The 26,187-nt window shown below is 47.4% G+C and overlaps 1 protein-coding gene across 2 annotated transcripts in view; it reads left to right on the forward strand.

Moving 5' to 3' along the window:
• USP34 (ubiquitin specific peptidase 34) overlaps positions 1-26,187 on the forward strand; it is a 2,681,755-nt gene that overhangs the window by 2,052,428 nt on the left and 603,140 nt on the right. For both annotated transcript variants that reach the window (XM_078649291.1, XM_078649292.1), the window contains exon 66: positions 7,706-7,853. In XM_078649291.1, the coding sequence (XP_078505417.1) occupies positions 7,706-7,853 (148 nt within the window). The remainder of the gene's footprint in view (positions 1-7,705; positions 7,854-26,187) is intronic.

A 26,187-nucleotide genomic window follows, 5' to 3' on the forward strand; every position in this document is an offset into this window, starting at 1 on the left:
TCAAATATATGCTTTTCAATTGATATACATACATTAATTCAACAAAGCACAAAATAGGTTTTAATTTCGTAAATTGAGCCACATACTAGAAAGCTACCAGTGGCTCCAGAGCTACTGGTTGGAGAAGCCTGTTGCAATTGCTAAGCAGTGGTGGTTGACATGAGCATGTAGTGTGTTTTTCATTATGGGTCACATTTTGAAGTATTTCCATAGATTTAAAATATTATTCTTTGCACTTGAATGAGGTTGATTTGCACTCCAGAAATGAGCATTTAAATGGATTAATACCCTCGACCCCCCCCCTCCCTATCTCTATCTTTGTGTGGTAACACTTTGTAGTTTTTTTCTCGCAAATACCAGTTATTATTTACAGTACCCGTTTCAGTGGTTCCTGTGGGTTCAAAAATGTGCCTTTCAACTCCGTTACTTTGTGGCGTTACACTTCTGTGGCGTACTCCTGTATATTTAGACTCCCTCAGCAGCTCAAGGATTGTATGGGGTCCAGGGGTTTAATTCCTGGACAAATGATTTGATGTGCCTATACTCAGTGTGATTTCCTTAGTGTAATTTCCTTGTATAATAACTGCCTTACACTCCGGTTTCGTTTCCATTTTTTCATTTCATAACAATGTCATTTCATCTTCATTGTGCTGTCCTATATATAGACATCATTTAAGGGTTTTTTATTCCTCATGCTTTCAAAATTAAACGATGTCCTTTAGGCACCTGGCCTCTCCCAAATTCATTTCTCACCCCTCCTTCCATTGTCGGAAGGACGGCAAGGCGAGACTTACTGCCTTTGTCAGCTTGCAATTTGCGCGCACAAAAAGAGGAAGTGCTCTGTGCTCTGTGTCAACAATTTCCTGCCACAGTGGTTCACTTCGCCGCATGGCACTTCACCCAACACGATATTAAACACCGGTCTTCCACAGTCTCTTTCTCTCTCCTTCACTACTAACAGTTCTCTCTCTCTCCAGCTCGTCCCCCAGATGCCCCCTCTACTCTGTGCTGTGCAGCAGCACACGTCATACTTCCATTTTTCTCCCGGGGAAGGATATTACTTTTTTTGCCTCCATCTAAAAATACGTTTTCCATTGTTTTTGCTTTCTGTCTGTTTATGTGTGTGCTTCATTGTTATCTACAAACTGACTACATGTGCCTTGCCCTTCGCCCACTTCCAGTAAATTCTTTTGCCTCTCATTTTGCGCCTGCAAACTGATTGCCAAAAGAGGAGGGGTGAGAACTGTATTCCATCCTGGCACTTGACTCCCTTTTGCTACCCCCCCCACACCGGTCATGCTCCACCTCTCCTTATCTCCGTAATGTCCAGCACCCCCCCACATATCCTTCATTGCACTATTCAGTTCTCTCACGGTTACCTGAATTAATTCACAATACCGCTACCAATGTATTGGTACAGCGGCCCAGCATGAGCGTCTACTTAATGACCAAGATGCTGAATATGTCTGCTGAATATGTCAAAATACTCCGTAGGTCAGACGAGGAAAGAGCGAAGAAAAATGAGCAGGCCCAAGGTACATTTAAATGTTATGTTAATAACATGCCCTGGATACCCCCACTGGCTGTAGGGGGAGGAAGTATTTTGCAGGCATTAATTGACCACATCACACAGCAACGTTTTTTATGTTTTCTGGTTGCTATTACACCCTATTACACCCTATTACACCCTAATAGTACTTACTAGTATAGTCTAGGTTCTTCAAAGTTGCAGGAAATATTGTGTACCTATAATGGAAGGTGAGTGTACTAAAATGCTTTCAAGCAGTACATAAGCCAGGGACTACAATAATGGGTGTGCATTGACAAAGCCAAGAGGGTAACAAATAATTTTGAGACCTACTGAATTTGCCAATGCTTGTTTATTTTTATGTTGCAAAGAATGGTACCTACCTTATGTTGGGTTGGGTGAAATATTTTTTGCATTCTGTTTTGTGAACATTTTATTTTGAAAGAAAAGAATTATCGGTCTTGCGTTGAAGCTTCTGCAAATATTTGCATCTAATTGGGGAACATCCTGTGAGCAATATGCATAGCGTCACATTGCTAAATATTGAAAATAAGTGTACACATTTTTATACCCTAACAAGTATCAAAATTGCAGTCTGGGCTTCAAAGATTTACCTAGAGCGCTCACCCTAATAATAAAGTCTTTGCATTAGTGAACAAAAAGAATACAATGTAACACAGGGATGCCAATATAATGTTTAGGCTGTTTTCTTCATTTGAAGCGCCCTTCTTACGTCAGCTGGTAAACATACAGCATGCATCAGTTCAGTAATAGCACATTTATTGAAAGGTCTGTTGCTATTAAAAAGAGTTTCAATTGTAGAATGTGCTGCACACACCTCCTCCAAGGACTGTATATCACGAGGTAACCGGTTGTATGTACACAATGGTTCAAATTGCTTCTTCTCCACATGATATCACGATATGAAGATAGGAGATAATGAGATGTACTATTTCCCTAAAGTCTTTTTCATTGTCTATGACTTATAGGATGTGATCAGATTGTTACTGTGTTTTTCTAAAATGCTGGTACTTAGGTTAAATGCACATGAAATGGACTGCTTCATCTCACCTTGGTGCCGGGACTCATCATAGCCCCCTATTTGAGACTGCAAGTACGTGTTGGTACAACTATCCAAACACTGCAATGTATAAACTTTTTTCCAAAATGCCTCCTGAAGGAGTTCATTCCACACTTTTAAGTGCCTATGCTTTTGTGTTCTGACAATTGACCACCGTTCATCTCACACGTGATTGAAGGGGTGTGCAAGGGGCGAGGAGCTACACAGACTGGATTGATGCACTTCCACTTGCTCTGTTGTCCATGAGTGGCACTACAACGACTAACATTGTTAAGTTCTGAAAGGCCTTCCTGAAGAAGGGACACCAGAAGCCTGGCCAGACAAAGGGGGGCAAGCTCAACTTGCATCAAGAGTGTCATCTAAGGTACGCCACAGGTACAATATGCACTCCAGCAGACCAGCAACGACAAGATGGATTAGAGGAGAGGCAGATCCCTGCTTGCTGCAGGCCAGGCTTCCTCCAGGAAAGCACAACTCAACGGAGGCAGCTCCCTGCTAAACCAGAGCAGGCCAGGCCTCTTGATACTATCATCCAAGGACCCCTACGTTCTCTTCCAGTGCTAGTGACTGACTTTCTTGATCCATGGTTCTCCTACAAAGAAAGCATTGACTCCTCCCCATGAAAAGCACCAAGTGGGGATGTTATCCCAAGATCATCCTGATGGGTTGCATGTGCTACACAGCAGAGGAAGAAAGAGTGTAAGCAGACCCCAACGATACATCACCTAAAGACGTCTGGAACTTCAAATGCCCCAACCCCTCAATCTGCAAGTTGTGACGAGATATCTTTTCCGTCTTCATCACTTTGTTTTTTCATATTTGAAAGTGCCTAGGTAATAGAAGTGCTTGCAAACCTCTCAAATTACCTGAAGACAGGCACCAACGGTTACTTTGTCTGCTTACAGAAATGATCACTGAAGATCTGTTTAATTTTTCAGTTTAAGTTTTGAAAAGACTTAAAGTACAGCAGAAAATAAGACATTCTTCCAACTAATCACACCAACCACACGTACCAACGATTGGAACAATGCCTCAAGACTTTCAGAACAAAGAATAAAAATGATAATGAGTGCTACTAGCAGTATTGAACACTATTTACTGCCATTATAATGACTATAAATGTATTATGATCACAGTGCTATACAGAAGATACTGATTAAATGAGACAGAGATATTGTACTAAAATTGAATAGCCAGCACCACATGTCCGTAGCACTTCCTGCACCTCCTGAGAATGGCAGAATTGACACGTAGCACGTATAATTTCGTTCTTTTTGAGATGAACGAAAAGGGGGGAGATGATGCAGGGTCTAGTTTTTACCCCAGGCCAATTCTGCCCACCCTTGAAGCATGAGACCCCCACCAGCCAGCATAAAAAGGAATCTGTTAAATTGACCCATTTTGTCCCAGCTGCTCTTTTTCTATGAATAGGCCCCAAAGTGTCTCTCTCATACAAATCGTCTCAGTGAGGCCCAGTTCCCCCTGGGCCCCCACTCCCTCGATCTGCACGTCGTCTCTTACACACACGAAGATGCTGCAAGAATAGCAATACCACAAGAACAGGGATCTTCCTAAGCTAAGAGAGACATCACGCAATACCTGATGATCCACTTGCCGTCTGTCATCTATCATATTAGTGTATCTATTGCTAGCCATAATGTAACTAAGACATGCGACCAATATCTTTCTAAATGTTTCTCCTTTTTTTTATAAAAATTTCCCTGAAGTGACGCATATCCTGGTCAATCGGTGTGCAATTTCATTATGATTCACGGTCAAAATTCCTGTGACCTTTTGAGAAACATAGCGTGGGTGAAACTTCTGTGTTCTTAAAAATGTTCCAGACAAGACCAAAATGTGTCATGTCCTGTACAGACACCTGATAATGTCGTCATCCTCATATCAATAGTTCATCAGTGAAAAAAGTATAAAAATCTGTTCCTCAGACCATCCAACAGACGACCTCGTGGCAGTGACCCGTTGGGTCACTGACGCCTGTGTGGTTTCCTTCAGCCTATCTATGCACCTTTGGCTGAAGCTCTAATTCTTTCTGACACTTTAAAATTGTATTTTTCTCTCTCCTCTGCTCTGCCTTTATTCTAAAAAACATTATTGCAATTGCAAAGCAATAACGTTGTTCCACCCACACTTGACAGGTACATTAAGAGCTTTGCAGTCAAGAGTAGGTTTCATCCCCTAAGTAATTTAAATTGTGCCGCCGTAATAATGCTGGCCCCTCACATTAAACTATTCAATCTGCAGGAATTATTCTCTTCATGAAGGCTGGTTTCAAGTTCTTTCCATTTTCATAGAATATATTCTGTGTCTTTTCTGAGACTCTAGCTGATTTAAATGTGAATTTTAATGGCTCCTCACTCCAGCTGGCCTATAGTTCTCATCAGAAAGGCTTGATTCTAGGCACTATGTTTTCATAAAAAATTGTACTCCATGTCTTGAGTCTCTGGCACTTTAGAAGCAAGTTCTATTTAGCATATACTCCTGGCAGAGTGAAGCCAGATTGTCTTAAAGAATATTCACTAGAAATGCGTTTTATCGAAATACATGTGTTTTGTGCAATAAAATGTCACCCAACTGTAATCTTGTTTGCTTGTTCCTTATTCCTCAGTGAAGTATTGCGTCGGTGACATGTGCCCACGGCTCGAAACCACAGGGCAGGGTGGTTTATGGTTTGTAACTCGTGGCCACACCCCTGAGGGCTTCAATTCACCCTTCATCAATAGCTGTGGACATGTAAACTCACGGAGTATAGATGCGACAAATGCGAGATAAATAACACTATCTATCTCAACTGTACGTAGTTACGTTTATAAGGTGCACTCCGAACCAGCAGTTAACATGAGGCGTACATTATGTTTAAAGCTCTAAACCGAATAGGATTTTCTCGCGCACCGCTTATATTTTTACATTTTATATTTTCACACTTTATAATTTCATCCACACCAAGCGCGATCACCAAGAACGATAGTTTGGGCTCTTTGAAATACTTATAGAAACAAATTTAGTTACATCGACATAGGTAGTCAATAACAGAGTAACCTGTGCATAATATTATATTATCTGGTGGCATTAGTAAGCAGAGCATAAAATTAAATAGCATATACTATCATTTTTTGACAGATCATTCCCTTGATAAAGGCGCAGGACGCCGAAATGCATTGGGAGAAAAGGGAAAGACGATAAAGCATGAATGTCAATACAACTGTTATGAAGATGAATTATTAACGAGAATAATGAGATGTGAATATAACATCTTAACCAGCAGAAAGATTGTTGAATAAAAAGAATCATTACAATCAACAGAAAACTGAAGCCATTTATTTTGATTTATAAACCTCAGCAGCTGGATCTACAGCATATTCTGTGCCCGGGGATACAGACCAGAGTTTTGTGTTCTGCTAACCTTGATATTAAATGAAAAGCACACATTTTCAACTATGAAAACATTGAATTAGGCCAATATGGCCTGAGGTAACTACTTCTCCGGATCCGCATTTTAAGCGCAGAAAAGAAGGAACTGACATCAGCGCGTTGGGGAGAGCCTTATATGGACTCCAGTGGCATCGCATATGTGGATGACATCAGTACGGAGTCAATCGACGCGCTGGGGTACTGCTGGCAAAAAATTGCCAGATCCAGTCTGGTGCCTACGGAGAATTCTAAGGTAAGGAAGCTGCGCCTAGACGTCTTTATCAGATAAATCCATCATTATAATCAAAGAGGGTTTAATAATACAAGGTGTTTAATACCAAACACCTCTGATTTCAGTGAATCCATGATGTAGTTGGGGAACTCGTAATCACCAGTGTCCAGTACATATACTTAAGATTACTTACCTGTTCACTTGCAATGTCTAAGAATTGACTGAGACATCGCATTGGTACATCTGCTCATGCAGATATGTCCACACGTGTAATATAGTGCACCCTGCCTTAGGGCTGAAAGACCTGCTGTAGGGATGACTTAGATATATTGTATGCAGTGTCTGTAGACATGGCACACAGGATGTGTACCATATTGTGTTTTCACTTTTGTCTGTACCATTTCACACAGTCTGCAATGGAAGTCTCCATGAGTGTTCTGATGGATCCCTTAGGGTGACACAATACATGCTGCAGCGCTTAGGGACCCTTTTTTGTACCCATGCCCTAGGTACCAGCATATAATTTAATAGGGACTTACAGGGGTGCTAAAGGTCTTGTCAATTCGGGAACAATTGTACAGTTTTAGGGAAAGCGATCTGGCACTGGGGACCCAGTTAGCAGGAACCCAGTTCACTTCTGTCAAAATTGCAACAGATACCAGGCAAAACGTGGGGGTGACAATGTCAAAAAGGAGCACTTTCCTACACTATCATTCAGAGAAAATAAAAGCTATCTTTTATCAGTTTTCTCGCAGTTGGACAACCATCTTGGATTATTGTGACATATGCTGATAGCCTTTGGAATACTCAAATCTGTGACCAACGGAACCCTTTAACCTTTCCTGAAGGTGCCAGTAAACAAGTAATACATTCCCTCCTTTAAACACATATGAGCAACACTCTCACCTGAGCTATTGGTAGCTGGACCAAAAATCACAGTATCAAACTTTCACCTGTGCCTCCATGTTTAGGAACATTTCTTGCACATCATAACATATTGCAATAGTGTTTTTGAGACGCAAGCAATGCCTTCCTTCCTGTAGGAGAGGAGCCCTGTCCGAGACATTTTCAGAAATATTTTTTATTTGAAACATGTCAAATATATTGACTGTAAAATGCCATTGGTTTACTGTGTTCAGAGTGCACTAGAACTAGAAACAGTGCCCTGTATTAGTTGTAAGTTAAATACTTAGCAATAAAATTATCTTCCCTAAATTACTGTGTACAAACTGTGAAGGCAGTCAGTGGATTGGAGTGTCCATGGCTTCCTGTGGTTTATTACACCGTGAGAAGCAAAAGACATCCTGGGCCAGAAGCCTCCTTTGTGTTTGTCTTATTCTTTTGTATCGCGCATTAAGGCTCAAAATAGTAGCATCTATGCTATACCATTATACAATAAGGGTAACCAGTTATTGTTTTCTTTTGTACCTCATAGGTGATTGAATACAATCCTTCACAATGCTTGGATTGGTTAGCAGTACAGACTCCTCGTAATAAACTTGCCCACAGTTGGGTACTACAGAATATGGAGAACTGGGTGGAACGCTTTCTTTTGGCACACAACTATCCTAGAGTGAGAACTTGTAAGTGGAAATATTTCTGTGTTGTGTTTAAATAATTCATCCCTATGTTGTACTTTATATGAATGCTTATCTTTGTTTCGAACAAATATAAGAAAACCCAAGTAAGTTGCATAAATTGCAAATGACTGTAGAATTGTTAAGCAGTATGTTAAACATTTTGCGAGTGTAAACTCTTGGCACTCTCCAAAACTAGTCTCATTTGTATGTGCTTCCTGTGTGTTAGCATTAGAACTTTATTTTGTATTTTGAATCATCTCACATATCTCATTTCTGCCAATGTCATGTAGGCATGTACATTATTGTTACAATATGTAAATGTAAATGTAAATGTAGTATACTTGAAAAGCGCACAGCTGCCCCAGCAACGGGGCGTCCCGGCGCTGTTTAACTCTGGGGAACCCGTCCTGGCTTTCCCTGTGGGATGGTCCCTTGCTGGGAGTCCCCAAGGTGGAGCCAGGCATCCCCGGAATTGGTGGGGCCGTTGTGGAGATTAGGCAAGCTAATGCCCAGAGTTGCCGAGTGGAACCCCTGATTAGAGTAAGCACCGAAGCGAGAATTATCGAGTCCGCTGACCAAGGTCCATGACCCTGCCGTGTCGGGAATTGAACCCTGGTCCCAGGCTGACTTCTGCTCTCAGGCCTGCCGCCTCTAACCAGTGAGCCACACTACTCCGTGCATGTTGAACTCGTCCCAATTCTGATAGAGACTTCTAGCAGGAGATTCCTCACCTTTTGAATGAATCCCAGGCATCAGACTGGATCCAAAAACATTTTTGCATTACCTCTGTGCGCCAGTAGGTGTCAAAGTACCTTTCCCCACTGATGCTGTCCCGCTCCGGAAATGACGTGCAGAGCCTATTTAGGCATCATTCCCGCGTACTGATGTCAGTCTTTCCACGCAACCAGACGCAGATCCAGAGCTCCCTCATAACCCTTTTTAAGATCTTAACGCAATCTAAATTCTTTTCTCAGTGTGCAAGGAACATGCAACCTAATCCCTGTAAGGACTATTACAATCAAATGTCTGTGATAGCTCAACATGTAGTTTTCCTATGGTGCCTGAGCTATGATTCTAAGGCCTGCAGTCGAACTCGAAAACCATACGGGACCGCAAGTTTCTAAATGACCGAGCACCAGAAGACCCCATGACGAGACCAGTCCAATTAAAAAAATTGCTCCAGGTACCATTTGAGAACCAGAAGTCGCAGGAGTTGTTTCAGAGGTTGGCCTTTGTCTCTATCAAAGTCGTCAGGTAAGATGAAGAAAAAAACACAAGACATTTAAGTGAGACTTGCCCCCTTCCCTCCATTCACACTCCACTGAGAAGACGTGCAGCTGATACTTCTCAATCTCAATCCCAAAATAGTTTGGCTTCGGAGCTAGTCCTGCAACTTGTTCAGGCACAAACCGAGTTTTCAGGATGGTCTCCCACTCTGAAACAGACCGAAGGGGTTAAACAAGGCCATGCTACCACTCTTTCGATCCTTGCTGACTCCGTCTGGCGGCCTGCTGGCCACATGGAGCCGGGAGGTTTTCAACCTGGATAACTGCTGGTGGGTTCACCTTCGAAGACAGAGAGACCCTCCGAACCCTCAATAGGGCCGCTTCTGGCTCCCGTCCCAACTCTGTCTCATGCGCCACAGTCCATACTGGTTATCAGCCCTTGGACACCAATATCAACTCCGCCACCAGCAGAAGAGGCTCCATTGTCCTCTATGACACTGACTTGATGCCTGTCCGACCTCATCCGAGGTCACTTTTAGCCAAAGTAGAGGTCCCATTTTCTCCACTTGATCTGCCTTCGCTACGCACTCAGACAATGACTATGATGAGGGTAATGAGATTGGACAGCCATTTCGCAAGGAGAATTGGTATGACGCCCTGCAGAAGGCTAGTGTCCTTGATACTTCCCCTGAGTCAGGGCTTCTCTCAACCCCTGACCCTGCCACTGAGGAGTGCTTCTTATGCCATGGTTATGTGCTGGCTGGCCAAATTCTTTGACCTCCACCTCCCCATTGGAGGTCAATTTCAGTGGTCTTAGAGAAGTACTTCAGTTGGGGTAAAAATCCACTGAGCCTCTCCTACCTCTTAACAAAGCCCATACAGTTACTTCGTCTGAGGCATGGGCCAAACCTTTCTCTGGATCCCCGGTTAACCGCCAAATTGTACTACGCCCCGCCCTAACCCAGGCGAACTGGCATTTTTGTCACAGCACCCGTCCCCTGAAAGCTTGGTTGTGCAGGCTTCTGTAAGCAAGACTAACCCTAACATGTTCCCGATGGGAAGTCAAAATGGGTGGAGAGAATCGGGAAGCAAGTCATTTATTCCACCGTACTGGCACTTGGATTAGTAAATGGCTACTGCCTGCTGGGGCAATATTAAAACGGATTTAGAGCCTCAAGTCCTCCCATATGTTCCAGAATATCTTCGACCTGTCTCGCCAATACCATACAGGAGTTGTTGTGATGTGGCCAAGTTCACGTTTCGTTGTGGCTTGGATACCACCGTTTAGATCTGGCGGGCCATAGGCACCAGTGTCGCCATTTGTCACCACGCTCAGCTGCAGTCCACTGGGTTTTAGGTTGAAGTCCAATTGTCCCTCGTGGGCATTGCGTTCAACAGAACTACCCTGTTTGAGGACAAGGCAGACTCCTCTCTCGAGTGGGTCAAGGAGAGTAGGGCCACAGCACGCTCCCTGGGCCTATGAGCCTTACTGCTCCTTTCAAGCTTTTGTCAGAGGTACCCCATACCACCGGCCAATCCAGCCTATCTCCCCTGCGGTCACGGTTAATGCACCGTCCACTAGCCCCTACAACCCACGCCCACCCCTGCTGCAGCCCCACCAACAAAATAATTTTTTCATGGAGCACCTGGGGAGGCAATATCTAACAAATCTTACTGGGTTGGCAGCCCATAACATCAGACAGGTGAGTCTGTTGAAAGTTAGGCTAAAACCGTCAACATTATCGGCGCCCTCTTGCTCTTCTCGAACCTTTTTCGTGCGCGTAAACAACCGCCATTTTGAACACCATGGCTTCCCTGCCCTTTCCTGATAACCAGCGCGTCTCTCTCCCTCTCCTAGCCTCACGGCCACCCCCCCCGCATGCTGACAACCCCCTCGCCCTCACATGTCTCGGGTCATAAACCCCTCTCCAGCGCAGCCCGGCCTCGGAATCCCATCCTGTTCCCAGCGCAACACCTCCCTTCTTCCCTTCCATGATCCCAGGTCCTTTTGATGCAAACCCCCTTTTCCTGTGTGCCCGTCTGTCTTCCCCGCTCCCAGGCCGCCATCTGGCTCTGCGGATACTGTTTATTACCCCCCAGTACAGTAGGAAGCTTCCCTCATCAAAGGACCCCCGAGTTGATCAAAGCCCCCACCCCATGAGATCCGATCGAACCCCACACATTCCGTGAATCGGCGGAATATCCAACTGTGCGATGATCACCACCTATTGTGACCGGGGTGGGGACTTCAACTGTAACTATGTGTGGGAACGGACCTGAAGGGGAGATTCCGAGGATGCCTTTTCGTACATCAAAGTATTAACGAGAATGTGTTTCATGCAATAAAGTGATTAACTTGTGTATAAGAGGCCAGGCCTCAGAGATGCGAGTAGAGCACCTCAGAACGATACCTGCTGTCTGTTTTGCTGTGTTCTCCTCCGGAGAGAATAAAAACCTTGTTTCCTGCCTTCCAGTCTCCAGCGCCTGCCTCTTCAGTAGTTTAACTTCCTTGTGGGTTTAAGAGGCGACACCGCCGGGCAATACTTAAGGATCTTATATTCTGGTTGGTAGTGTCCCCCTTTTACAATTGGCGTCCCAAGCGTGGGGCCCATCAGCGACCCGTGGATCCAGTGGGAGAGGTCCCGACGACAGAGTGAACGACTGCAACGATCGGGAACGCGTCTGTCCGATAGACCCTCGTCTGACAGCCGATCATCCGAACTTCACTGGTTCCGAACAGACCTCTCTCGAGTGATCTACGGTCCTGACTGGGAACCATCAGGAGTGCCGCGAGGATAACGGAGAAGAGAGGACGATCGGGCGCTGGATTCGGAAGACAAGAAACTGTCCATGCGGTCCGGGTAAGGTTGTGTAAACACGACAAGTTGCGAAATGATTGCTTGATTGCTTGATTGTTTAAAAAAAAATATATATATATATACTAGTATAGCTCTTCTTATTTATTTGGAGATTCGCTGTCTGCAAACGGAGAAACAACGGGCTCTCTCTCTTTGCAAGCAGTGGAGGATAGGTAGGGCAGCAGCCGTGCTTATTTTTTTCTCCCCCACTCAATAATTACTTGACACTGAACTGTTGTTCGCAAAACTATTGTTTTCTGGAGATTCTCTGTCTGCAAACAGGGAAGAGACCACCCTTTTTGCAGATAGTGAAAAGGGTAGGTAACGCAGATCTTTGCGGACCTACTCATTCTCCCCATTGAATATTTATTGGTCTTTTTGTTATTTTGATCCATGAGGTATTCACTGCCTGCAAACAACGTAGAATAGAAATATTCTGTCCAGTCTTTGCACCTAGTGATAAGATAGGCAGTGCTGACTTTTTAGTCCCTCGTTACGAGCCGTCATGTCTGTCTTCTCCCCACTGATTAGTAGCCTGTTTAGCCCGGACCGCTTATTAGAGATGGACCATCCAGCCCCACTGGAAGGCACCCCTAATAAGGACATGTTCATGAAGCATGGATTGACCGCTATAGCCTATAGTAAACTATGGCATAAATATACGAAAAAGGGTCAAGAAAGTCAGTGGCCCCTGATAGGATCCTTCGATGATGATAAAATAAAAACGCTAGAAACTGCCCTGGGTAAAAACAAGACAACACCCACTATGCTTGACAGTTTCGGCATGTGGCGAAAAGAAACTGAACAACGTAAAAAGAAAACTGAGAGTAGGTTGGAAAAAGAGCTGCGAAAAGCAGCCCACCTAGCTGCCCAGAAACTAGAAAAAGAGATAAAGGAAAGAGAGAAAGCTAAACAGAAACTAGAAATGGAAACACCAAGCCAGTGTCCGGTTAGAACTCCCCCCATGCTCTACCCTGATTTACCCTCGAAACAACGAGCCAACGAGGACCTGCTGTTAGGTCCTCCTATCATCTACATGCCCCCTCCATATGCCCCTTCCCAACCCTTAGCGCAGCACGCGCCACCCCCAGGTACAAACGAAGGTACCGCCACAGATTCTGCCCCAATGGCCTCTGTGCCAGCCGAACCCCTTGTATTAAAAACCGCATCAACAACAACGTTAGACGACCATGAGACTCGAGGGGCTGGCCCTGCAAGAACAAGCAGACTAAGCAAAGATGAGCGAGCGGGGATCGACAAAATAGCAAGGACACTGGTAGAAAGGAAGGATGATGAAGAGTACATCACGGATATGTTCAGCTCGTATGCAGGGAGTCACAGACGACATTTTACCATACGACTGTGTTATCATGTCTTGAATGCATACGAGGACCGATATCGAGACAACGGTCCCGGGAGCCTAACGACTCTGTACCGGAAGGTCGATATCGGGGATGAGGGCGAGTGTGATGTGTCGGACCTCCTTACGCGTACGCTTGAGGTTTTCCGCCACCTCACTGAACGAGAGCCGGGAGCTAAACCCGCGACCTCCGTAGTGACCAAACCACCAACCGAGCAATCTAACACCATGATGCCGATACGAGAGGCTGCCCCTTACTGGGTTCCTCCCCGAGGTACAGGGACTCACGATGATGCAAACAACCAAGATGCGAAGGGAAGGGTAGTATACAACTGGGTCTACCAACCATGGGACCGGCAAGAGATTCTGACATTCCGGAAATCTCTACCCGACCTACGTAAAAACCCCACTGCCTTCTATACTGAATTGGGTACAGCCCTGGGCTCAACGATTATGACCCTGGCTGACATCGACTTGTTCTTCGGGTTATGTCTACCAGCTGATGTGTGGAAGCAAATCCGGAAAGTCGACCACCTTGAGCTGTTTGGACAAACCTGGTCACAACTCAATGACCTGGATAAACAACGGGGACCAGGACAAAAGCCTTTGAAATCCATTCTAGACCTTCCAGATAAAATCGTAGAGAAATTAAAAACCCTGATCCCAGAAAAGAAAGTGGACTGGTCGATAGTAACAGCCTGTCGCCAGAAACCCCAGGAGGATGTATCGGAATACTTCTCCCGGTTTGAAACGGTGTTCTCCGATTACAGCGGCCAGGACATGACCACTGCAACCGGACACCATCTGTTTGTCCAGAATTATGTCAAGGGCCTGTCATCGGAGATCTCCCAGAAACTACAGGCCAGCGAGAGTAGTTGGGCAGCCTCCAAACCTACAGCGATTCTCCAAATGGCCCAATATTATGAGCATCAGAAAAATGAAAACGATAGGGCAACAGAGAAAAAGAAGAAGGACTTAAAGGAGAGGGTGATGATTGCCAAACTGCAAGGGGTGACTATAGGACGAGACCAATATCGGGGAAACTACCAGACGAACGTCCCTAAGACTACATTTCCCCAGGACCGCACTCTGACTTCCTACAGTGGACGCACAGACCTTAGAGAGAACCAGTGCGCTTTCTGCAAAGGGACTGGCCATTGGAAATCCCAGTGCCCAGTTCTTCTGGAAATGATCAGAAACAAAGACCCCAGGGACGTAGCAAACGGACCGAGACCTAAGGGACAACAGCGAGGGCCCCCAAATGACGCGACTAACGACAGATCAGGCAGACCAAATACGTTCGATCGACCCAGGCAGAACCAATATCAACAATCTGACTATGAAGACACCCACAACTTCGCATAGGACAGCCAAGGGCAAGGGAGGGATCCAGTCGAGCTCTATGTTGACCAGCAGGGCCCTTACGTCACTGCTAAGGTCCTGGGTACCAAGTCTCCATTTCTGGTAGACACTGGCGCAACACGTAGTGCGTTATCTAAACGACTGATTCCAAGGGCACCCTTGTCTGGCTCACTCATAACATCGATAGGTTTCGATGGAACGCCCTCCACCAACCCTTTGTCTGCCCCGATTCTCTTTGACGTAGAAAACAACACCGCTGACACCACGTTCTTGCTCTCCTCCAATAGCCCTGACGCCATTATGGGACTTGACTTACTGAAACACTTCCGAGCGACGATCAGGTGTTCTCAAGATGGAGTTCGAGTGTTTCTTTACGACAACCCCGTTCTGCTTAGACATTGCTCTCCCCAACACATGTTTTCCATCACCGACGCTGACGCATCCCTGCTTGACACTCTGCCTCCGTATCTGTGGGCCAAAGCGGATTCGGACGTAGGGCGTATGTTAATTGACCCAGTACACATTACTGTCCGACCAGACGTAACACTCCCAAAACTCCCACAATATCGGATATCGCCAGAGGGCGAGAAGGCATTGGTAATGATTATCCAGTCACTGATAGACGCAGGAGTGGTAGAGGAAGTGGTTAGCAACATTTGCAACAGCCCTATCTTGCCCATTATCAAGAAGCAGGGAGAGGGAGATGAGAAAGCATACCGTTTTATCATCGACCTCCGAGAGATCAACAAAGTGGTGGTACCCCAGTACCCTGTGGTCTCAGACATCACCACCATCCTGACCTTGGTTCCTTCTACTGCCACCACCTTTACCGTCATCGACCTCAAGAACGCATTCTTTTCCATCCCCATCCACCCAGACAGCCGATATCTCTTCGGTTTTACCCTAAAAGCCCGCTCATATAGGTTTTGCCGAGCGCCCCAGGGCTACACGGAAAGCCCTAGCATCTACAGCCAGGCCCTCAAAAGACAGCTAGACCAAGTCCAGTTACCCGACGGAGTGGTGTTGGTACAATATGTCGATGACATCCTTTTGGCAGCCGACACCACCCCTCTAGCGGTTACCGCCACCATTCAACTCTTGCACTTCCTTGCGGAAAATGGCCACAAGGTCTCCAAGAAGAAGTTGCAATTCTGCCTACCCCAGGTCACTTACCTAGGCCACCTTTTGTCCAAAGATGGAAGAAAACTCACTCCTGATCGAATCCAAACCATTCTAGATACCCCTGTCCCTAAGACCCAGAAGCAGGTTCGCTCCCTATTAGGCCTCACCTCCTTCTGCCGACAATGGTTACCAAACTTCAGCCTCGTTGTAAAACCACTGCTTTCTCTGCTAAACAAAGACGTCCCTTTCCCACTCCCGTGGACCCCTGAGTGTCAAACCTCCTTCACGGAACTGCGAGATGCCCTTTGCTCAGCCCCCGTCCTAGGTACCCCTGATTACAAAAAGCCCTTCTCCCTCTACACTCACGAAAGGGAGGGGTGCGCTTTATCTGTCCTGACCCAGGCCATCGGCCCTAAGCAACGACCGTGCGCTTACTTCTCTGCCACTCTTGACCCTGTCGCCAGAGCCTTGCCTGCCTGCCTTCGAGCTGTAGCTGCTGCTGCAATCTCTATCCGACAGAGTGAGGGGATTGTACTCTCGAATTCCCTCACGGTACTGGTACCCCATGCAGTCGACAGCCTCCTGAACCAAACCAAGACGCAACATCTGACGAGCGCACGACTGACTGGATACGAACTGACTTTGCTTGCCCCCCATATCACCCTGAAAAGATGCACCACACTGAACCCGGCAACTCTGTTACCCTTGCCAGAGAACGATCCCAATGTGCACCCTGCGCATGACTGCGTGACTCTTACGGACGAACAAACCAGGAGTAGGGTTGACCTCAGAGACACGGCTTTCCCTGACCCCGACGGGGAGCTGTGGGTGGACGGTTCTTGCATCAAACTCTCCGACGGTACCGCTTCCGCTGCCTATGCAGTCACCACAGCTCGAACCGTAGTAGAAACAGCCCGCATCACTCAGCGATCTGCCCAGGCAGCGGAACTGATTGCTTTGACACGAGCCTGCATCCTGGCAACAGGAACCACAACGAACATTTACACCGACAGCCAGTATGCCTTCGGGGTGGTTCACCATTTTGGGCTCCTTTGGAGGGAAAGGGGATTCCTGACCTCGCACGGCACACCCATTTTGCACGGGGATCTAGTCTCCGCCTTAATCGAAGCTGTCCTTCTCCCCAACAAGCTTGCCGTCATCAAATGTCAGGCACACAAGAAGGTAACAGACATTATTGGACAGGGAACTGCACTAGCCGACATCACTGCCCGAACGACAGCTGAAAATAGGACGACGACACATATGTACGTAACCAGGTCACAAGCGGAAAAATGGACTGACGCTGGAGACACTATCAGGGACATTCAAACAGCTAGCACACAACACGAGTTGACTGAATGGACACGGGTGGGGTTAAAAGACGATGAAGGCTGCTGGCGGACAAAAGACACAAACAAATGGTTGCTACCTGATTCATACCTGATTCCCATACTGACCATGGCACACTCCCCTGCCCACATAGGTCCAGCCCCCATGATCGAACTTGTCTCCAGGGTTCCAGATTCCGCCAAACGCCTGGTCCAGCAATGCTTAATATGCCTGCAACACAACCCCGGGAAAGGAACTGTAGTACCCCGGGGGGGATTTGGGGTCCCAAACCACCCATTTGAAGTCCTGCAGATGGACTACATCCAGCTAGACAGATGCCAAGGCCTGAAATATGTACTTGTTGTGGTGTGCGCATTTAGCAAGTGGGTGGAAGCATATCCAACCCGTGACAACACCGCTATGGCCACTGCAAAGGTTCTGTTAAAGGAGTTTTTCCCCCGTTATGGCCTCTGTCGTGTTTTATGGAGTGATAATGGTCCCCACTTCATAGCCAAAGTTATCCAGCTCATCCTAAATGGGTTGGGTATTAAACAGAAATTCCACGCAGTCTTCCACCCCCAATCTGCTGGGCTTGTCGAACGACACAATGCCACACTAAAGCTTAAACTGGCCAAAATAGTGGCTACCACGGGCCTGAAATGGCCAGACGCCCTCCCACTGGCATTGCTATCGATGCGCTCTACCCCCACCCGACATCACTTAACTCCTTATGAAGTTGTCTTCGGTCGACCCATGAGCGTCTGGTCTGCCCCGAAACCAACTTCCATTCATGACGTTCCGGACGTCCTAATGTCTGATTATCTGTATAAATTGACTGAAACTCTGTCTGTCCTTCATCAGCAGGTGCAGCAGGCCATCCCCGATGCTTCCAGGGGTCCAGGTCACGCCATCCAGCCGGGGGACTTCGTGTTGATCCGGAATTTTCAGCGATCAAAGAGTTTGGAACCCCGGTGGACGGGCCCCTGGCAAGTGCTGATCACCACTCGGACCGCACTTCGAGTGGAGGGGAAGAAGCACTGGCTGCACGCCCATCACTGCAAAAAGGTCTCCTCAGCCCTGGCCACGACAGACAACGTCAACACCCAAGAAGAGCTCCTGAACCAGGACCGACCATCGTTGAACTGCTATCCTGACACAGAGACACTTGAACTTTCAAAACATCCTGACCCCACTGTACCATCTCGAGAAGGGTATTTCCTGCGTCGAAAGGAGGGAGCTTCGGCTAAGTAGGCCACGGACTAGGTTAAAGGATCTCAGAACGGTGACCCAAACTACCAAGGGTTACCTGGAGAGAAGCTAAACTAAGTCTGTGGTCCTGCCCACTACCGAGCACCTTGAAGACGAAGATGATGGAAGCGCCAGATAAGAAGATGATGGAAGCGCCAAATAAGAAGCCGACGGAGACAGCAGGAAATACCCACTACAGAACTCCGAGAACAGACAGACTCCATAGCTCAAAGACAATTGCACTCTTCATCGTAATCCTCTTCTGCTTTCTCCTCATGACCGCGCTCTGGATTATGGAAGAGCATGCACCTGCTCGCGAAACATTCCTAACCACTGCTCAGCCTACAACCATGAAGGAACATTATCTAATTTCGCTCTCTCCTCAACTAAGAGAGAGGCGAAAGGAATTTTGGAATAACTCTTTCGTGCAGCTGCTTCACCAACACAATCTTGCCACCAATGCCACCAACTGCTGGATCTGTGGGTTGCTGCCCCATGCCACTGGACATTCAATACCATTCATCCCTTCACCCTTCTCTGTTCACGGCTCCTGCCTTGCTTGGCTGATCCTCCTACAAGAAAGCTATAAGGACAATGCCACCTCAGGCAGAACCATAACGCATTTCTCCCACGGGGTCCGACGAAACAAAACGAAGATACACTTCTGCCCGCAGACCTCCAACGATTCAATCCAAATGGACATCCCGGCTAAAGAACGGATCGAAATACAGGTGTTCAACAATCCAACCAGACCCACCTTCTCCTATCTGCGGAAACGAACGGCGGCCACTCTGACTGTGGCCTTGTCGGTCATCAACGTCACAGGCCACATGTGCGTAGAAGGACTTGGGACACAGCTGGTGGGTCGCAGCGCCTGCCGTTTTACCAGAACTTTGGATTCCACGGATCCACCTTCCTTTGTGGCATCACCAAACATGTATTTCGTCTGCGGCACCAAGGCCTACACCTGGCTCCCCAAAGGCTGGGGGGGCACTTGTTTCATCTCCTTCATCCTACCTCCGACTTATGTGGCCCCAGCGAATCACCATAGACAAAAACGAGCCAAAGACATTGAACAAACCGACTCAACAGGAGCACAGTTCCTCGATGCCATGAAAGGACTCGTCCCCCTCTGGGGCCCGATGGCAAACAGCCGTGCCATCCGACACCTGACTCAGGCAGTTGAGACAACTATGAACATCACAGCTGGTATCTTTGCTAACAACACTGCCGAGCTCCAAGCGGTCCGTCTGGTGGCTCTCCAGAACCGCCTTGTTCTAGACGTGGTTCTGGCGGACCGTGGAGGAGCATGCCGCATTATTGGGTCCAGCTGTTGTACATATATACCAGACAACTCACCATCAGTGTACAAAGCCATTGAACATCTTCACAGACTCTCTTCGGAAGTCCACCAAGAACAAGAAGAATGGTCGCTTGGTGGTTGGTTCTGGGACTCCATTAAGAACTGGGGCTGGAGACTGCTCGCCATTATCCTGATTCCTGTGGTCGTAATATGTGGTCTATGCTTAGGAATTCAATGTCTGCCACCTTTGTGTTCTTTATGTGCAAGTTGTATTTTCCCCAAAACTGTGGACTTTGGAAACGAACACATGAGAGCATTATACGATACCGAGGTTAGGAATTTGATGAAAATTGACATTGAGTAAGCAAGTTGGCTAGATATGTTGAAAAGGGAGGACTGTTGAAAGTTAGGCTAAAACCGTCAACATTATCGGCACCCTCTTGCTCTTCTCGAACCTTTTTCGTGCGCGTAAACAGCCGCCATTTTGAACACCATGGCTTCCCTGCCCTTTCCTGATAACCAGCGCGTCTCTCTCCCTCTCCTAGCCTCACGGCCACCCCCCCCGCATGCTGACAACCCCCTCGCCCTCACATGTCTCGGGTCATAAACCCCTCTCCAGCGCAGCCCGGCCTCGGAATCCCATCCTGTTCCCAGCGCAACACCTCCCTTCTTCCCTTCCATGATCCCAGGTCCTTTTGATGCAAACCCCCTTTTCCTGTGTGCCCGTCTGTCTTCCCCGCTCCCAGGCCGCCATCTGGCTCTGCGGATACTGTTTATTACCCCCCAGTACAGTAGGAAGCTTCCCTCATCAAAGGACCCCCGAGTTGATCAAAGCCCCCACCCCATGAGATCCGATCGAACCCCACACATTCCGTGAATCGGCGGAATATCCAACTGTGCGATGATCACCACCTATTGTGACCGGGGTGGGGACTTCAACTGTAACTATGTGTGGGAACGGACCTGAAGGGGAGATTCCGAGGATGCCTTTTCGTACATCAAAGTATTAACGAGAATGTGTTTCATGCAATAAAGTGATTAACTTGTGTATAAGAGGCCAGGCCTCAGAGATGCGAGTAGAGCACCTCAGAACGATACCTGCTGTCTGTTTTGCTGTGTTCTCCTCCGGAGAGAATAAAAACCTTGTTTCCTGCCTTCCAGTCTCCAGCGCCTGCCTCTTCAGTAGTTTAACTTCCTTGTGGGTTTAAGAGGCGACACCGCCGGGCAATACTTAAGGATCTTATATTCTGGTTGGTAGTGTCCCCCTTTTACAAGTCCTGTAAATTGTTTGGCGAGGATATGGCCTATTTTTCATTCTTTTACCCCTTCACCTTCTACCGTATCCCCCGCAACTTAGAACTATCTCTCCATTTTTGGCATGAAGTACAAGCTCTTTTTGCCATAGGGGCTGTTGAGAGGTACACCAGAAGTAGGACGTGGATGTTATTCCTGCTATTTTCTGGTGCCCAAGGGGGACGGAGTGCTTTGTACTATTTTACACCTGTGCCCTCTCAACACCTTCCCCCGGAAGGAGAACTTCAAAATGCTCACCCTGGCCCAGGTCTTGTCTGCCCTCAACCCTGGAGACTGGATGGCGGCATTTGAACTGCAAGGATGCCTATTTCCATATACCCATCATGCAAGCCCATCTGCGCTACCTGCAGTTCATGGTGGGACAGGAGCATTTTCAGATTTCTTTCCTTCCTTTTCGTTTCACTAGCCCCCCTTGGGAGTTCAGGAAAGTGTACTGGTGATGACAACACACCTTCAGAGGTAATGGCTACCAGCCTTCCGCTACATTGATGACTGGCTGTTGAAAGCGTGCTCTCCCCAAGAAGGCATCAACCATCTCCAGATTACGGCAAATCTCCTGTCATCTTTGGGGTTCACTATCAATGTTCCAAAGATACACTGAACTCATTCGCTATTACTCCTCTTCATCTGAGCCATTCCGGAGATAGATCGGTTTCCTGCCTTTCCCCTGGAAAACCATGTCAAAGATTTTCAGGCAAAGATCCCCATCTTTTAGCCTCTGTCCTGGATTTCAATGAGGTCGACTCTGAGGCTGGTTAGACTGACGGCCTCCTTCATTATGCTGGTCAAGCAGGTCAGTTGGCATATACAGGCTCTGCATTGGGACCTGAAATAGCTGTGGGCCCTCCGAAAATCTGTGTGGGCCCAATATGAAGAGACCTCTCTAAGTACATTCAGATTTTGGAATAGACTGCAAAAGATCTACAGTGGCGGTTATTGGACCATAATTGGGTCTGTGGCTGACCCTTCTCCAGTTCCCACCCAGAGCTGACATCTGGGAGATGTGGCGTTCAGAGGTCTCTGGGCCCGATAGCATCTTGGCTTCATAGCAGCCTTCTGGAGCTGAGGGCCTTCGGCTTGGCATTAAAAACCTTTTCTTCCAGTGATCAAGGAGATTCTGATTGAGGTGCTCACGGATAACACCCCTGCTAAGTGGTACTGCAACAAATAGGGTGGGGCAGGGACAGCGACCATGTGCCAGGAGGCCTTGCGCCTCTGGAAAGGGTTGGACCACCAAGCAATTGTCCTGGTGGTGAACTCAGTCTTTGACACATAGCTGATCACCAGTGGCAGGTACACCCAGATGTGGCAGAAAGCTGCCTTTCCGGCATTCCCACTATCCACTTTCATGCTTGTAGATTGAGCGGCAACTGCTGACCACATTTGACCTTCCTCCTGAGGCGATTGTTGTCATGCCAGGTGTCCCTTGCCCAAGACTGTATATGTCTTTCATCCAGAGCAACATGTGGCTTGGTGCGGCACGCAGCAGATAGCTAGCCCCCATATAACACCACCACCGGCTAACCCTGTGAAAGTTAAAGGGTACCTTTCTGCTTTTTTTGGTTGTCAGATCTGTCCTCCTTGTTTAATCCTCCAGTTGTTATGCACTTTTTAAAAGGGTTATGTAGGAAGGTGGATATCTGACTATGGTTGCCCCCAACTTTTTGCCTAGTGTTTAGCTGGTTTTCGACCTAGTTGGCCTGGGGCCCTGCTATTCAGGACCCCAGACTAATTACTCTCTCTGTAAAATGGACTCCATGTACCTTAGGTACATACCTAATTGGATGCTGGGTCACCTTATCAGCCCCTGTACAGTGTACCTTAGGTACCCAGGGCATAGGTGTACCCAGGGCCTACCAAGGGCTGCAGCATGTATTATGCCACCCCTGGCTGGCCATCCAAACTGACACAACTGGCTGCTAAGACAGCTGGGGCAATGTGGTGTAATCACCCTTTGCTGTAGATATAGTATACCTATATCTAACCCCAAAATTGACACATATACTCCTATCAGTCACTCCTATGGCAGGCCTTATCAATCCTGAAGGCAGAGTGCTTGGAATTATGTGAGATGGTGCTCTAGCATGAGCTGAGCCTGTCTGAAGCTTGCGGAACCAAGTCCTTATAGCTGTTCCATGATAACGCTATACCATATACTCTTAAGTGCATTATAATCCTCGCGGTTATTGCTAACTTTGGTATAGCATTATCAAAACATGTCGTGTAAGATGTCATACGCTTTGAAATACTACCCCCTCGCCAGTTCTGGCGACGGGGGTAGCATTCCACCCTTCTAGAGGGATAAGACATGTATGTAACTGTGAACCCCGGTTAAAGTTAAACTGAGCCTCAGCATCACAAAATGGATGCTGCCACCACAGACACAAGTCTGGCCTCCTGCTGCTGGGAGTCCTTCCAGCGAGGGAGGCCTGGACAAAGGGTTTCCTGCCTTGGGAGGTGCTAGCACCACCCCAGACAGGATTTTGTGTATTGAGGTAGGGAGGGCTGAAAGGAATGAGACATGCCTGGGGCCCACAAGGTGTCCCTGTGCATACCCCGGTTCAAACCAGTTGCTGGGGCACTCCAGCCCCAGCTCTGGCGCGAAACCAGACAAAGGATAGGGGGTGTAACCACCCCCCTTCCTGGTCCCACCCATGGGAGGGACCTAGTCACTAGTGCAGCCCCCTTTAGCAGGATAAAGGTAGGAGCTGGTCCCATTCCAAATTAGATTATCCTGAACAACTTTACAAGAAGAAACTCTGGACTTTGACGTTCTGCTCCACAGAAGACTGAAGAATCTCCCTTGTGGGCAAGGAGTGTCCACCCTGCAACTTCAGGCACCATCAAGCGTCCTAGCGGTCCACTTTGTCGTCCTTCCTGCCGGATCCAGACTTCAGAGCCCGACGAGACCCGGACTCCCAGACATCTCCGACCTCTACCCACATCTACAGCACAGCTGAGACCCGTGGGTGCTACGAGACACGTGGGACCGGCCATCTTGAAGAGACTGCACTTCGCTTCCAGCACGACTTCTGAGGCATCCTCGAGTAAGTGCTTTGGGGATTGAGAAGCCCCAGCCCCGAGCAGCTCCTGCACCAAAGACCAGCCCTCCAGCATCCACGAGATCTGCGTGGGGCCCTTTTGCTTGATTGCTGCTCGACGCGTTGTCTGGCCACTTGCCGGCTGGCTAGTGACCTCCTAAACGACGATCCATGAAATCTACACTGCTAGTCTGGTTGCTCCAGACTGGCCCTTGCTCCCTTCCAAAAGAGTGGCATCCCGGACCCTCCTGGTCCACTCCAGACGCCGTTTCCACTCACCACGTGGGTTGTCTTTGCCAAGGCCTCTTGACTCCAAATCCGGATCCGACAGCGAGAGCCTGCGTGGGACGGCTCGTGCCTCCATCCTGGTCGTCAAAGACACCTCCTGGTCCACGTGGCTGCAGAGACAAGCATCCACTCTTCACCTGATCGTGACGACAGCATCTGGTTCCCTCCTGGTTCCACACCGGTCACTGGCTAGTGACTTTGAACACTGTCCCCTCTGCTTTCAGGTCCTCTTCTTCTTCGATCCACCCGAGGATTGCACCGGACATCTTCCTCCTGGTCGCCTACAGCATCTTTCTTCAAGGCTCCATAGACTTCGACGCGGAAACCCGACACACTTTGACACCTATGCACCCGCAGCCCGTGGGTGAGGTAACAAGAGCATTTTGGTGCTCAAGGGTAGATTAACTCTCCTAGTGTCCAGATTTCCAGTCGTTTTAGTCCTAGATAGTAAAGACTGTCCGTACTCACCTTTTTCGTAAACTGTACTCTCCATTGACTTTGTTCCGCATCTCGCGTGTGAGTTCACACTCTGCACACGCGTCCCGTGGGCCTCCTGTTACTTACCTAAGATTAGGATAGTGTAGTCCCAGCGATCCTACAGCCTCTGGACATACCATATACCTTATACCATTTACTTAGTATATGGTTTGCCGTGCCCCTAGGGCACCATTGTAATTTTGTGCAACTTATCGTATTTTTCTTAAGAGATTGTCATGTGATTAGCCCTCTGATCTCATAAAGAGTTCAGAGGTGTTTGTTATTAATAAATAGATTGTTTATTTTCATAACAACCTGTGTGGTGTCCTTTCATCTGGTATTCAAAGGGTTATATGTGGTAAAACAGCTGGCTTCACATGCCAAAAGAGTTTAGCCTAAGACTGCTTTGTCCATGCTACCATTAGGATAGCTGGTCTATAAGGTTGACTTACAACCAATCACCATAAGGGTTGTTTGGACTGATACAAGGTGATCACTAGAACTAGTGAGCATCATATATCAGGCCAACTTCTCACAGGTTACAATACTGGTTTCTTCCCTTTCCCATTGTCCCTTTTACAACAGGAAGTGCAGACCCTTTTGGCCAAAGGAGCCGTAGCGAGGGTACTGATGCCAGAAGAAGGTTGTGGTGGTTATTCCAGCTACTTTCTGATGCTGAGAAAGGACCATACTCTCTACTGTCAATATGGAAAAAGTTGATTCTTATATAAAAAAAGACACATTAACGTCTTTAATAACGAATTTGCAAACAGTCATTGTAGTAAAGTAGGCTCTTTCTGGCATATTCAGAAACTTGGGTCAAGATCAGAGTGTCTACTGACTGGTCCACGATCAAAAAAATAAAAACCAATAAAGAATCATGGATGCATACTGGCCCCAATGCTCTTTAACTTGTACTTGGCTGATTTACCTGAGTATCTGGCTGATGCCCGTGCCTTTCCCCCCAACTCGCCAAAATTTAAATCCAACCAAAATTTAAATCCAATTGCTGCAATACGCTGATGTCACCATACTGCTCGATGAAACTCTGATCGGGATGCAGTGGCTCCTAAACGCATTGCCATCATATTGCACAACAAACTACCTGAAAATAAACACGGCAAAAACAAAGGCGATGATGATCTCCAGACAAACAAAGAGAAGAAGCTCATGGCATGTTGATGGTAAACCCATTGAGATAGTTACAGCATACAAGTACCTGGGAGTCTGGATCGATCATATAGGTAGACAGTCCCACCCACATCACTGCAATGCAAGGTCCGGCACATTCATTGGAGGGGGGTTTCTGCAGAGCAAGAAACGCCATGTGCTCACCTGATCTTACCCCCTTAATCCAAGCAATGGGTGCAAAATTCTTACCATCTGCGGCCCATGGCGCAATAGCCTTT

This window comes from Lissotriton helveticus, chromosome 6 (genome assembly GCF_964261635.1).
Source record: "Lissotriton helveticus chromosome 6, aLisHel1.1, whole genome shotgun sequence".
In the NCBI taxonomy this organism is placed as follows: Eukaryota; Metazoa; Chordata; class Amphibia; order Caudata; family Salamandridae; genus Lissotriton; species Lissotriton helveticus.